This window comes from Martes martes, assembly GCF_963455335.1.
Source record: "Martes martes genome assembly, chromosome: 1".
In the NCBI taxonomy this organism is placed as follows: Eukaryota; Metazoa; Chordata; class Mammalia; order Carnivora; family Mustelidae; genus Martes; species Martes martes.
In genome coordinates, this window is record NC_137888.1 from 167416459 (window position 1) to 167431609 (window position 15151).

The 15151-nt window shown below is 45.6% G+C and overlaps 1 protein-coding gene across 3 annotated transcripts in view; it reads left to right on the forward strand.

The window, feature by feature from the left end:
- SRGAP3 (SLIT-ROBO Rho GTPase activating protein 3) overlaps positions 1-15151 on the forward strand; it is a gene marked incomplete at both ends in the record, with an annotated part of 247518 nt that overhangs the window by 216143 nt on the left and 16224 nt on the right. For all 3 annotated transcript variants that reach the window (XM_080817981.1, XM_080817980.1, XM_080817982.1), the window contains 4 exons: positions 6143-6277; positions 8865-8970; positions 9182-9409; positions 12127-12206. In XM_080817981.1, coding sequence (XP_080674107.1) covers positions 6143-6277; positions 8865-8970; positions 9182-9409; positions 12127-12206 — 549 coding nt within the window. The remainder of the gene's footprint in view (positions 1-6142; positions 6278-8864; positions 8971-9181; positions 9410-12126; positions 12207-15151) is intronic.

Below are 15151 nucleotides of genomic sequence, written 5' to 3' on the forward strand. Positions count from 1 at the left end.
GTCTCATTGCATTACAGAATTCCTTAAATCTCATGGGTAAATTCACTGCACAGGGCCTCCAGCCTGGCAATTGCCCCTGCCTCGAATTTCCCTGTTCCCCTAGGTTCTGTAAGTAACTTTCTTGTACCAGGCAGCCCAGCACAATCCCTGCCCCAAGAGCACCGCTTTCTTTCCTTCGTGAATGCGATTTTCTAAGATCAATGCCTTCTGTCCCTTGCTTGGGTGCCTGTTCCAAATAGGCCTTGGATCACCTTGGGCAGAGCCCTGCTGGGCAGAGCCCCACTGGGCAGAGATCACCTGACCCAAGTCTCAGCAGCAAAAATGTTTTCTGCTTTTTCTTTGTCTCAAGTATGCAAATTGGCTCACCCCCTCCCAGTCTCCCTCATTTCAGAATGAATCTCATTTTTGCAGCAGCTATATCTTTCTGCTCTACCTGAACCTGTGGTGAACTTATTCTAAAAACAAACAAACAAACTGTTCCTGGTACATCTTTTTTAGAAAAATCCATTCCTGGCTTCTGTGGGCTCCCTACTGCCCAGATTTCCCGGTTACATTTTCTGCTTCTTGAAGTTCACCAACCAAGTACCTTGGGTTTGGCTCCTTACTTAGCTCACCCTCAGGGTCACCTCCCACCTCACCTGAAACTAGTAGCCCCTGCTGCATTTCTCTGCACTGGGCAACCAGGTGACCAAGGCCGGGGATGCTCAGTATTTCTCTCCTCACCCACTCTTCCATCCCACGCACTCTAACTTGTGACTGAATTTTCTCTTTAAACCAGTGCATTGTGCATTTTTCCTTTCTTCCTTTTATTTGTTAAAATGTAAGTCCCTCAGTCCTTGCAGGGTGCCTACCCTGGGCCATTTGTTCAAGGAGATTTGGGTCTTTCTCCTCCTTGGCCCCCTTCCTTCTCTCTTGGGTAAAGTTCTTGCCTACATTCCTTGTATGAGGCTGTTGAAAGGAGCACAGATCTGTTTTCTTTAAGGTTCTGAAAAATTGCAACATGTAGGAAATTCATTCTTGACTTATTATTATTCCTAAACCCACTTTCTTTTTCTTCTGACATGAGCCAGCCAGGGTTTTGGTTGAGGCGGAAATGATAATGATATGATTTTTTTTTTTTTTTTTTCTGTCAGTAAGCCTTAAGCTCATCATGCAAGTTTTGAGCTCTTTCTGCAGTCTGGCAAAACAAAGGCGAAACCCCACAGGAGGATAGGAAATCAGTAGCCCTGCCATGGAGAGAGCCATGCTTTGCTGTTGTCTCTCAGGCCAGTTTTCCTGAGAAAACTCTTTTTCCCCCCACAGACCTATCCACTGTCCCCTTTGTATGCAACGATGAGAGAGCTGCCAGGAGGCTCTCCTTATGTGGAGAGGTGACTGGAAGGGGAGTCAGTGGCCTCTCACCTTGTGCAGATCAGGATTGGGTTTGGATCTGAGGCTGAAGTCATGGCATGTAGGGTCTGACACATTCTCGCCCTGGCCCTTCAGAGATCTAAATCCTGTCCCAGGGAGAGGAGTGTAACAGGGAGACACTGGGAGGAGCTGTCCTGTTGAGGAGCCGAAGATGGGGCGTAGGAGAACCTGTGGCCACGGAACTAACTGTCCTTGTGTGAGAGGCCACCTGCAAGCTTCCTGCCATGTACCCAGTCTGGCGGCAGGTTTCCTGAGAGCCTGTGAGCACACACTGTGTTCACACTCTGCACTGACAGCCCTGCTGTCAAGTCCCCCGCAGTGCCCGGTGACCTGGCTAAGAGGGCACTGCAGGCAGGGCTGCTGGGTAACAATTCCTCCCCGCCCAGGAAGGTAGCAGCCCAGTGTGAACACAGCTTTCTCTCCGACTTGCCTAGAGTTTTAGCTGTAGTTCTCCTGGAGAAAGCCACCATTCCCACAAACCATCCTGCTCACCCTGAGGTCTGGAATTCTGGTTGTTTCTGGAACCAAAACTGATTTGCCCTGCAGAGAGCCAAAGTCCTGGGCTAGGCGGAGAGAATATTTGGAATATTTGGATGGTTCCTTTCATGGGCTAAGTGCCTTCAGGGAGGAAAAGCAAGAGCAAATGGTGTGTGTGTGTGTGTGTGTGTGTGCATGTGTGTACATGCACGCACGCGCGTGCATACATGGGTAGTATATATGTGTATATATAAAGTCCATATGTGGATTGTGCTTGGTGAGGGGAGCTAACATGCACTGTGGAGAAGAAAAATTCATGTGCTTTTGAATCATGAGAACCCAAAGGTCATATGGGCTAATAATAGGGAAATAGCTAATTGCAATCCAAAGGTTTTGAACTTTTCTGGTCCTTCAGAGGGGCTTCAAGGGGTGCTACAGGAACAGAGAGGGGGCTTGGGGGGAGGTGTGGACCTCTCCTACCAGCTCAACTAAGACAGCTTTGTTTTATGTATGGAGCATTCAGAGAAACTTTTTTCTTGAAAAAGAAAAAGAAAAGGTTGAGATTCTACTCTAAAAGAAGGAAGGTGGGAAAGAGGCATGGAAGTAGACAGACAGACACTGGTAAAAAGGAAGAATATCTCCCAGGCATTATGAAGCCTGGGAGCTGCTGGTGTCTGTTTTGACAGTGAATGTGGCCAAGTTGTTTTGCTTGTTGGGCCTCAGTTTTCTCACTGGAGAGAACGGTGGTATTGGAATCATGCCTTCCTCAGCGCCAGGCGATGCTCTTGGGAGGATTAAGGGAGATCATGTGTGCGAATGTGCTTCTCACTTAAGAAGTGCTATATCAGTATAGGCAGTGATTTTTTTATGTTTTCTCTCTTCCTTCCTCACAAGGAATTCTGTTCTCCTCTGGGGATATCTGAGAGGTTGGGCTATGGAACATTGGTGTCTGGGCAGCCACACACCGTCATTCAGGCTGGGCATGGAGCGGGGGTGCTCAGCCAAAGAGGGCAGGTGGGAGCATGAGCTCTAGTTCATGCTCTGTAAGCCACAACACCTGGTTCAGGAATCAAGTGGGGGGTGGGGGCCCTCTCTCATTTGCACTGAAGCATGTTGAGGCTAGCAGAGGCCCTGGCAGTGACATGCATTCTTTTCCTACGGAGGTGGAGTAAAGAGATCCAAATATGAATTTCCAGCTCTGCTCTTCACTGCTTGCCAGTCTTAGAACATTCTGTGGGCTGTTCTGGAAGAAGGAGGAAATGCCCGTTGTGCAGACATCTGTCAGCACCTTCAGGGAGGGGGTGGATGGATTGCTCTGTGTCTCCTTTCACCTCCTCCACTGGAAACTTGGGGGGATCGAGCTAAACAGCCCAGGATTAAATTGAAAAGTGTTGTTCTCCTGAGATATCATTTTCCCTGTCCAATGGGAGTTAAAAATAGAAAGATTGACAGCATTCGATGGTCAGGGCTGTGGGAAAAAACCATTCTCCTGTGTTGCCAGTAGGAGTGTAGAATGGTGCAGCCCCAGTAGGACAGAATTTGGCTCTGTCGAATGAAATGTACCCTTTGTCCCATAATCCCACTTCTAAGACCTGACCAGAGATGCACCTCCACAAATATAAAACACACAGGATTATTTGTTGTGGCAATATTTGTAAGAGCTAAAGATTGGAAAGAAGTCACATGTCAATCCATAGATAGATTAATTCATAGATTAATTCAATCCATAGACTTAACCATGGTTAAGTCATGGTGGACTAGTGAAATAGAGTACTTTGTAACCATTAAAAAAAAAAAAGCATGAGGGAGATCTTTAAGAACTGATACGGAGGGATTTCTAGTATTTATTGTGAAGTAAAGAAGCAATATGTTGCAGTATTATATACTACTTACATTTTCTGTAAAAAAAAAAAGGAGGGAAATAAAAAATTCTCATGTATTTATTTGCTTTTTGTGGGAGAAGAAAACACAGGGCAAACCAGAAGTTGATGAAAATGGTTAAATGTAAGGTGGGGAAGGGAAAGGAGAAGAGTAGGACTTGTCTGGATGTAATTTTTTTAATCTAGTTTTGACTTTTGGACAATGTAAATGCTTTATATTTTTAAAACTGCAAAATTTTTAAGAAAGGAGTTCTTAAAAAAAAATCAGTCCCTAAAATTAAACAGAAATAGAACAAGCTATGTATCAAATTGATCATCACAAAGAGAGTAACTTTTGAACATGTGCTCTGGTCATACATTTTTAACAGCTTTATTGAGTTATATACCATAAAGCTCACCCATTTTTAAATTGTACAGTTCAGTGGTTTCTAGTATATGTATAATATACTAGAATTGTGCACATCACCATAATCCAGTTTCAGAAATTTTTCATCATCCCCAAAAGAAACTTTGTACCCACTTTGTACCCACAAGGAGTAGTTACTCCTGAGACTCCCTAAACCTCAGCCCCCCACCCTAGGCAACCACTCATGTTCTTTCTGTCTTCTGACCACACATCTTTAGCAGGATACTTTCTGAGGACTAACCCCTTGCCCAAAACAAAAACAAAAGCCCTGCAAAGAAATCTTAAATTTTATGTAGTAGGTTTATTGTTAGTGGTGATATTGCTATTAACATTTCAAAACTATGCTATGTATATTATAGAATAAGGCAGATACAGAAGTACATTATTAATGTGATTCAGAACCAAGATTTTTCACTAAGCAAAATGAAATACAAATATAAAATAAATGAAGATAAAGCAAATGTTGAATCTTAAATATGAATTGGAAGTAACTGTGTGGACTCATGAAAAAAAAATGTATTCTCCCTCTATCCCCTGAAAGGTTTAGGAGCTCTTTATAGCACTCCTGTACCAATGAGCACACCTGGAACTTAGATCTTGGTCTCTAAATGCCATTCCCTACAAAAAGCAAACAGAACTTCTTGGAGAAATGTTTGATTCCAGATCTGGGTCAGGGGAAGTATAAAGTGATCCATGAGCATCTTTTATGCCAGAAAGCAAGGATATGCTCAGTGGAGGTCACCTATAAAGGACATTTGTCCCTGGCAAAATTGGGGATAATCTGAGCACCCCAAAGAATAGTGATGATAATGGATTATGACACATTAAATTAAAAATTACAAAAACAATCCCACGAAGATGTTATATAATAATAATAAGAATAAATTTTAAAAAGGGAGTGTGGGGAAGCCTCTTCTTTATGGAAGAATGCTAACTAATAAATGTAGAATGAATGACAGAATTAGAAATTCATCATTTTGTAACCCCGGGATAATAATTGATTTAGGCTAAAATCATCACTGGAGGTTAAAAGCACTGGGTGAAACATGTTGAGCACAATGAGTTACACATAGATCACTTGTTATTTTCAAAAATATATTTTATATTTTAAATATAAATATATTACAAAGGGGAAAATAGGCCTTTACAGTGCAGAGATCTGGAGGTCACCCCCTTAATCTATGGATCAAACTTCATATCACCAGCAGCAAAACAGGCTGACATTATGTGCCTCTGGATCCAGTGTGGTGTCCACAACATCACCCATGTACTATTCTTGCCAAAAATGTTTAACTTAAATCTAATCATGAGGAAACATTGAGACAAATCCAGAGTGGGAGGCATTCCAAAAGGCAAGAGGCCTGGACTCCTCAGAAGAGGCAACATTATAAAAAACCAACAATAAAAAATGTTGGGGCCTCTTTTACATTCCAAAGACTAAGGAAACATAACCACCAAATGAATTATGTTGATTAGATAGCCTTTGAAGGAATTCTATGAAAGACAGGACAATAGGGAATGTTTGAATGTGGGCTGTATATGAGATGGTGTTTTGGAACTATTGTTAATTTTCTTAGGTGTAATGATGTTATGTGCTTATGTAGGAGAATATCCTTATTCTTAGGAGAAATGTGTTGAAGTATTTAGCAATGGTATTTTGTGACATCTACAAAATACTCTCAAATCATTGAGCAATAATAAATATGAGTAAAGAGAGAAATCAAATATGGAAAGATGAGTGTAAGTTAATGAGAATGAGTGAAGGGTGATTTCATTTTTTTATTTTTACAATATTTCCATAGAGTTGAACATTTTCAAAATCAGTTATAGGGAGAACTCTAAACTTGGTCTCTCAAGGGGGCTGCCCATCTGTGTCTCCTCTAGTTCAGGCTACACCAGGCCATCCCCCCCGCCACCTGCACATTTCCTGCCTCCTTACCCAGCTGAATTATCATCTCTCTCCTCTCAGGTGAAGACCCCCTTGTGGATGATCAAAATGAACGAGATATCAATTCAGTCGCTGGTGTTTTAAAACTGTATTTCCGAGGACTGGAAAACCCACTCTTTCCTAAGGAAAGGTTTCAAGATTTGATATCTACTATTAGTAAGTATTTCCTAGGTGGAATGGTAGAGGGATCAATTCTGTGACATACCTTTATTGAAGTTGTACTATGGGCTCATTGCTGTGCTAGGCACCTGGGAGGGATAGTATGAAAGGAGCAGTATGTCCCTCATTGTTATAGAACTTAAAACCTAGGTGTAGAGATAATTAGATGGTTTATAATGGAAAATGGCATGGTACCATTGGGTATGGACATAGCTCAGAAGAGGCAGAGGGAAACTTGGTTTTGCAGATCACAGCTGAGAGAGTGATGTGAGCAGAGCCTTCCAAGAGGAGTGGACCAAGTATCCTGGGAAGACACACAGACTAAAGGGACCAGAGGAAGGTGTTCTAGCCAGTGAATGGTGCAAGAGGCTGGAAGGGTAAAATAGAGAAAGAGGGGAATTACCCTGCAAGGATTTTGGAACTTTTCCCCTTAGGTAATAGCCATAGAGGGTCTGGGAGTCAGGTCCGCAACATGACAGATGAGTAAAATGGTAAAAATAAATTGACTGTGAGCTTCTTCTGATGTCACAAGCCATCAGAGTTCTCGGATGAAGGCAGAAGCCCAGTCTAGGGGGCTGAAATCGAGTTATCTTGACTATATAATGCCCAAATCCAAGGCAACATTTTGGGAATTTTTAAAAATAAACTTTTAATATTACAATATGAGAATCTTAGTATTTTAGAATAAATTCTGATTTACAGAAAATTGTCCCATGCCCAGTAATACCAGGGATGCTTCTCACAATGTTCTGAGAGGGATTAGCAGCCAGGAAACTGCTCCAGCGGGTTGGAACTTCAAGCCTCTCGCCTGCCGTTATGAAAGACGCTTCCTCTGCCCTGCTCTCTTCCACACTACTTCCTGCTCTTCTTTCCAGATCCACTTCAAGCTCCACATCACCCTCAGAAATTCCAGGCCACAAAGGCCCAACCGTATCTGAGCTCTGTGTCACGTGCTCAGCTAGTGTTTCCAGAAGTCCCATCAGTCTAGTTCCTTGCATAGCCCTGAGGGGACAAACCTGTTGGCCTCCGGTACAAGCTCATAACATTACATACCTTGGACCACATCTTGAATCAAGATGTGGGGTAGAAAAAAAAAATCCTTTCTCAGTTCCGTCCCAAACCCTGCGATTACGTCCAGGAGAAAATTTCAGAGGTCAGTCTCCCTTCTAAACAGAGAGATGAGGCCTCAGTCTCAGAAACTTTGTATAGAACAGTGCCTACCTAGAATTCAGTAACATTGTTTTGCTTTCATTTTATCTATTTTTATGTTACCTCCTAATTAGAGCAAGTGATCCTGGTTTCTCATTTACAGAATGAGGTGAAATCTCCTCTTCAAATAAATGTATTTAAGAAAGCGATGTATTGAAGTGGAGGGGTACTAGGGCACTGATGACTGAAGCTGAGGACAGGGAGTGACCTGTAAAAAGGGCAGTGGAATCAGTAAACATCCAAGGACCTTTAGCTCTGTGGGGAGGCTTGGGCAAGGCCCCTCGGTTTCAGACTTTGAAGGTAGGATAGAGTCTGCTGGGCAGAGTAGAGAGATCACCAGTGTTTGCAAAGGCCCAGGGACAGGAAGGCCTTCTGTGAGAGGGAGATCATGGCCAAGGCAGCCTGGCACAGAGTTTGTCCTTGGGGGTGCTATTGGCATTTAGGGTAACACAGTGCCTTATTGTGTGTCCCATACATTCAGGACACTTGGCACCTTGACCCCTGGATCCCAGGTGGCAATGTTATTGTGACAACCCCAAAGAATGCCCCATGAATTTGTAAGTGCCCAGAGATGCACTACCACCTCATTTGAGAAACATGACTCCGTATCATCTTCAGATAACTTGGGGAAGGGGTCGCAGCTAGGAGGTGAGGTGGGCTGCTTGGCGGAAGCCCTGCTGTGGAAGGCCTGGGATACGGAGGAGAAACAGGAGAAGCCGTGTTTTAGAAGGAACATGCTGACAGAATGTGGAGGCTGGAGAGAGAGGCTATGTGAGAAAAACATGTTTTCTAAGAGAGAAACTGGCATAGGCTTGGGCATCAGCCCTGCAGGCACACATCAGAACTCTGGCAGCTCAGTGTTCACACCAGCTTTCCCTCTCTATGAGGCAAAGCCCACAAAACCCATCTCCTTACCAAGCCCAGCTTGCTGCTCCTGCCCATAGCCCAAATGACAAAAATACCAGCGTCTCTCTGTCTAGGACGGGCCTGGAAACCGGGCTCAGAGACAAGCTCCTTGGCCAGTATAGAGCTATAGAGTTGGTTGTTTATTCAACACTTACTTCCAGCCTACTCTGTGCCAGGCCTGTGGTGTGGCTGGTGTTCACAAAGAGGTCTCAGGGAACATGGCCCGTGCCTGTGTTAGTCAGGACTCATAGATATCAGGTGACAGAAACTCAGTGTATACTGGCTTCATCCATTAAAGGGAATGAATTGACTCACATACTTGCTGTGAGTGGCCAGACGAGAGTCTTGACTCAATCCCTAGAACCGAGAAAACTGTCTTGGCCGGAACTGTGTGGACTGCTCTAGGAGATGTTGGCTGCCTGGCTCCCTGAGGATGAAGGACCCCCTGAAAAGCCCCTTTGTGTTACAGAACTGGAGAACCCAGCTGAGAGGGTGCACCAGATCCAGCAAATCCTCATCACCCTTCCCCGAGTGGTCATCGTGGTCATGAGATACCTCTTTGCTTTCCTCAACCAGTGAGTCGCCTGGCCATTTGGGGGTGGGGGGGTGGCCCCTCAGCTCTGGCCTCCTTTGGGAGGGGATGTCCTGAGGCTTTTGCAGGTGCAGCTGTTCCTAAAACAGAACATGGAACCCTCCTGGAGTTGAGTAGAGCCCTCGAAAGAAAGAACCCACAGGGGGAAAGATTTCCCTTTCCCAGGTGACTTGTGAGTACCTCCTTTCTTGTAGCCTCTCGCAGTATAGCGACGAGAACATGATGGATCCCTACAACCTGGCCATCTGCTTCGGGCCCACCCTCATGCACATCCCTGATGGGCAGGACCCTGTGTCCTGCCAGGCACACGTCAACGAAGTCATCAAAACCATCATCATCCATCATGAAGCCATCTTCCCCAGCCCCCGGGAGCTAGAGGGACCTGTGTATGAAAAATGCATGGCTGGAGGGGAAGAATATTGGTAAGATTCCATTCTTCTTAATATTGTAATTATCATCATCGCTATCGTTGTTGTTGCTGTTGAACAGGAACAGTAAGAAACCCCTCGATTTTCTTACTGCTTTATAGTCTGTATTTCCATATGCATTTTCTCATTTGAGCTTTGCCACAGCCTTATATGAGAGATAGTTGCATCAGCCCAAACTCTCTTGGTTTATAAGGGACAGAAATACAAATCAAATTGGTTAAGCTAAATGGGAAGTTATTAGCTTACTTGACTTAACTAAAAAGTCGAGGATTGTGGCTTCAGGTATAGCTGGATCCAGGAGTTCAACTATTATCATCAGGACTTGGTCCTGCACTCTCCAAACTTTGGGTCTGTTTTCTTCTGTGTTGGCTTCATTCTCAGGTAGTCTCTCCCTTAGTGGCTTCAGGAAGGCATCTAGTAACTCCAGATTTAGAGCACATTTCTCTCAGCAACCCCAGTAGAAAAAGGGCGTCTTCTTCCCCAGTGCCCCAACACAAATCCAAGAATTCTATCCCCTTCCTGAGGCTTGAGTTTGGTGAGCAAATCACATTGGTTAGGAGATGTCAAGCTGTCATGGACCGGGTGAGTCACAAACCCATCTCAGGCAGCAGGGGAGTAGATAATAATCCCCACCACAACCTCTTGAAAAAGGAGTTCTTTTTTCCAGACACAGTGAGTTCACGTTCTTTGAGAGCTCCACGCTAGGTCAGCAGTTGGTAGTTGGGCACCTCTGGGTACCTGTGCTACATGGGGTCTTGGGAGAAAAATGTCAGAACCTAATCAAAATCAGGGCTGACTACTTTCCCCAGACTAAGACCTTAAAATGTGGTAAGACAGGAAATGTTTTTAAATGTGGATTCAGAACACCAGAGACAAGCCAAGGGTTCCTATTCGTTCTTTATTCCCAATCCAGGACAACACACAGCTGTGTATTTAGGTATTCCCCATACTGCTTTCAGCTAGGTTCCTGTAGTGGGGTTTTCTTTTGATTATCACAGTGTTCCTGGACTCTTAAATTGCTTCAAAGAAGGGAGACATTCCAGCCCCTTTGTTCCCCACATTGTCCCCCATAGAGATGTCGGGCTCTGCTGTATTATTTGAGGCACCAGGAGCACATCTGTCCCTGTTCTGTCACAGAGACATTAAACAGCCAGCAAGCATGCTTTCTGGACAAAGAGAAGCTTTTCACACAGTGTTTGCAACCATTACCCGTTCTCTTTTCTTCCTCCAGTATGATCATTAATTGTTCTGGGAAGGGTCTTCAAGATCTGTTGTACTTACCAAAGAACAATATCCACTAACCACACTTTTCTTAATGCCATTAGAGTCCCAGGAGAAAGGGAAACTATTAATTACATTGGAGGTATTTTCAAAGCCAAAGAGGGGGATTTGGCTGAGGATCACACTGTAGTGGACAACATTCATTCATTTGACGAATGGACAGATGGTTGCTGAGTGTCTGTCCTAGGCCTGGCTCCAGGCAGGGGGTCAGGGATGTAACCTGAATGGGCTTAATCCCTGATGCAGGGAGCTCTTGGGGAGGAGGAAACAAACAGTTCCAGAAGAGGGTCTCCCTGAACCAATGTAGCGAGGTCGGAAAGGGCTTTCTGGAAGAAATAATGACTCAGCAGAGGCCTGTTGGATGAACTGGAGTCAGCCAGTCGAGGAGTGGGCAAAGAATGTTCTGGACTTGAAGCATTCAGTAAAACGGAGAGTGGTTCTGTGTGGCTAGAGTGTTGCAGATGCCGAGGAAGTGCACAGGCCAGCAGGTTTTGAAAGGTTTCAAGCCATTGTGTAGCATCTGGACCTTACCCAGGAGACAGTAGAGAATTTTTCATAATGAAATTCATATTTCTCAAATGCCATTGCAAATGTCGCTTCCTCCAAGAAGCCTTCCCTGACCACCGTATGCAGGTCCCCTCTGCTGTTGTCTCTGCTCATTTGCTCCTCCATAGCACATTTCAACTTGCAGCAGATTATTTCCTGGCCCCTGAAGGCAGAGTCTGTCCACTTACCCATCGGTGTGTCCCTCCTACCTAGCATATATCAGGACTCCATCCTGGCTCAGTTAGAAAACTGACTATAGGAATAAACCCTGACCTTGAGAAGCTTATCATTTAGAGAGGGGGTCGCGGCTGGTGAAATTATCCCAGTGTATGAATTATAAATCTGATAGGCCTGGACTCACTCTGCCTCCTCCTGTGCCCATTATGGCTGCCAGCCTGCTGGTGCCATGTGGACTGGCCCGGGCTTTTGCACACAGCACCCTGAGGCAGCCCTGAGAGCCCTGCTCCTTGGGAGCTTCGCTCCTCCTTGTTGGGTATGTCGCGTCCTCTGTAAGATGTGGAAGCAGGTTAGGTAAATGACCTACCGCACTTCCAGAGTTCCTTCATGTTTTGGCCTGTGGTCCTTCTGAGGATAAATGCCAGGATTTTACACTGATCTCTGGGTCTTACGGAACACCTAGGAATTGGCAGCCTTGCAAATTCCAGGGCTAGGGGAAGCTGGGGAAGGTGATTCAGGATAGCTGCCCATTGCAGGGGCTGGCAGCAGTTTTCTATTAGGAGGGCCTATGGGTGGTTCAATGGGTAAGGATGGCGGGTCTGGGCCTGACCTGGGTCAAGCGCAGAGGTGGGCGGGGCTAGCACTTAAGCTGAGGACAGTGTGAGGGTGCAGAGCCCAACGTGTCCTCTTCCCACGTTTCCTTGCAGTGACAGTCCACACAGCGAGCCAGGGACTATCGATGAAGTTGACCACGACAATGGCACAGAGCCTCACACCAGTGATGAAGGTGAGTGACGGAGAACCTGGGGCCAGTGAGCTTACCTGGAACCTCTCACACTGACTCATGTCTGCCCAACCTCTGTGCTGGCCACATAACCCCCTCCAGCTTTGCAAGTTAGCACATTGCCTTCCACAATAGAGGGGGGACCCAGAAAGATCTCGGAGACATGTGCATTCCTGTTCGCCACACTCCTACCCATCTGTTTCTTCCCTTTCTGTGTCCTGCCTGGCCCAAGTGCAAATCCTAAGTGACAAGAGTTTGCTAAGTAGGAAGCATACTTCAGCCCCCGTTTCTTCCCCACCAGGGATCTGTTCTGCACCCAGCCTGTGCTAGGACTTGGGGCACTTTGATGAAAGACACATGAGTTGTGGAGGAGCTCCCAGTCTCGTTACCTGACACATTAGGAGCGGCTCCCCATGATCCACAGAAATAATGCCCAACAAATCTGTGTCCCTAGGGCACGGGTGCCCCAAAGATGAAACCAGGCAGGGATGACCCAGAGACGTGCTGGTGGGAGAGAGGGAAAGCAGGCCTGGGCTTTGAGGGACTCATTGGACCCTTCCATCCCTTCTAGACAAGGTGACTAGAGTTGGGTTCATCTCTAGGGAATGTGGACCACATAGACAAGCAATCTGGATAATATGAGCAATGAAACCATTAGAGAGAATAGGCATGGTACCCAGGGTCAAGGGTATGTTAAGGACCTGTAAAAATGTTTTAGTTTCTTTTAAAATAATGAGGAGAAAAGGAATATGATCCAGCCTGTGTTATATTCATCTTTATATCAATTCAGTTGTAATATATAATTTTTTTAACTTTTTTTTTTAATGGAGGAAGGGACCTATGAAAGTTATAACACAATCCTGTATAGACCAAACATAGCCCTCCTTTCTGCCTGTGATAATTTTATTTTGAAAAAAATCATTATGTAGAGGTTTTCTTTTTTTTTTAATATTTTATTTATTCGACAGGGAGAAATCACAACTAGGCAGAGAGGCAGGCAGAGAGAGAGGAGGGGAGCAGAGAGTCTGATGCGGGGCTCGATCCCAGGACCCTGAGATCATGACCTGAGCCAAAGGCAGAAGCTTTAACCCACTGAGCCACCCAGGCGCCCCGTGTAGAGGTTTTCTTATAAGCTTCTGTGTTTCCCTCTGGGACAGTCCCAGGCCCTGCTGGCCACCATTTTTGTTAGGAGAGCTGGTATATAGTACTCATGTGTGGTTTCTGGGTGCCAGTGGAAAGAGCTGGTTCTAAGACTGATAGGTGGATTTGCACTTGCTATAATGACAGATACTCCAACCCAAACTGATTTAAGCATTAAAGGCCTCAGATATCATATACCTGAAAAATCCCAGGTTAGGCACAGCTTCAGGAATGGATGGATCCAGCTTAGTTGATTTTGTTAGGAATTTGTCTCCATCTTCTGTTCTGCTTCCCTCTGTGTTGGCTTCGTACTCAGATAGGATATCCCTGTGTGGTGGTCTTTGGCAGTTCTAGGCTTTCATTGTCCTTTTGTCCAAAGTCCCAGTGGAGAAGAGCTTCCTTCTCATCATGGTTCTAAGAAAGCTCCTGGGGTAGAGTCTCTGGACTGCCTTGACTCACACACCCCACCAAGAACCAAGCACTGTGGCCCAAGAGGGAGCCCATGGGTCAGGCCTGAGTCACAGGTATGGAAGAGCAAATCTAGGGATAATGTCCAGTTCTGCCAGAATCCTCAGAAGCTCCAGTCATCCAGGGCTGAGGAAAATGTCCTGCAGAGCCTTTGTTTGGAGATGTGAAGGCTGCTAACTTCTGCTTGTTTGTAGCGATTTGGTTTTCTCTTTCCTTCTTTTTGGGTCTCTTGCCCTACCACCTCCAGCTCTTCTGCTTCTCCCTTCTTGACCTGTCTGTTGCTTGCTTTATTTCCATGTGTGTGCGCACAGCTCCTTCTTGCTCTAGATCTTGCTCTGTCTTCCCTTTCCCACTGGGGGAAAGTAGTTCTTGTCCCACAAGACAGACGGATTTTTCAGCATGAAGATCTGTTAGGACAGCTGCTGGTGGAGGCGGATGTGTGTGTGTCTGCAGGAGGGTGGGTCTGGTGCCCTCTGAGGATCCTCACAGCCCACCTTCCTGGAGGCTTAGGTCACTGTGCATCTTCCCACACATGCTGAGTTTTCCCACAGCTCCTCTGCCTGGGGGATGGAAGGCTGCTGTGGGGGCCAGGCCTGAGGAGGAGGGACGGAGAGAGCAGGTCTTGCTGGGTACATGAGGAAGCATCCGCAGGGCACACCCAGCAGGCTTCGCCCCATCAAGAGAAACCCCTCATAAAATGCTACCTCCCTCCTCTCGGAGTAGAGGCACACTATATCCCTGGAACAGGGCAAGTCAGAGCTTCTTGTCTGCTTCCCCAGAAGGTCCCTTCTCGATTGTTCCTTGTCAGGTTGCTGGTTTCTGAGCAGGACAAAGGCAGAAAGATCATCCTGGAAAGGGCAACAGCCAGCTTCAGAAGAGCCAGTTTCATGCTCCCTAAAGTTTCTCACTGTTTCCTGTGTGCTGGTGGTGGCTGCTGAATCAGGAGCATTCTTCAGAGGAAAATTAATTGCATTTCCTAGATGTTTACCTACACACCTGCCCCAATCAAAACAGTCACAGAAATACTGAGTTGCAGGAACAGTTGAGGGACACTAGACTCTGAGAAAGGAGACCTGGATTTGAAGAACAGGGAGAGACCTTCATGGCTCTGGGGTCTTTGGGAAGCCATGTAACTTCAGACCTCAGTTTCCTTATCTATAAAATGAGAATGACAGCACCAAGAAAATTGTGGCCTAGGATAAAATGATGTGACCCATATGAAGGAGCTTAGCACAGTGTCTGGTACAACTAGGTGGGTAGGAAACATTATGCTGTGTCCAGGAGAAACCCCTTTTAATTCTTTTTTTTTAAAAATGTATTTCTTTAAAGAGTTTATTTAT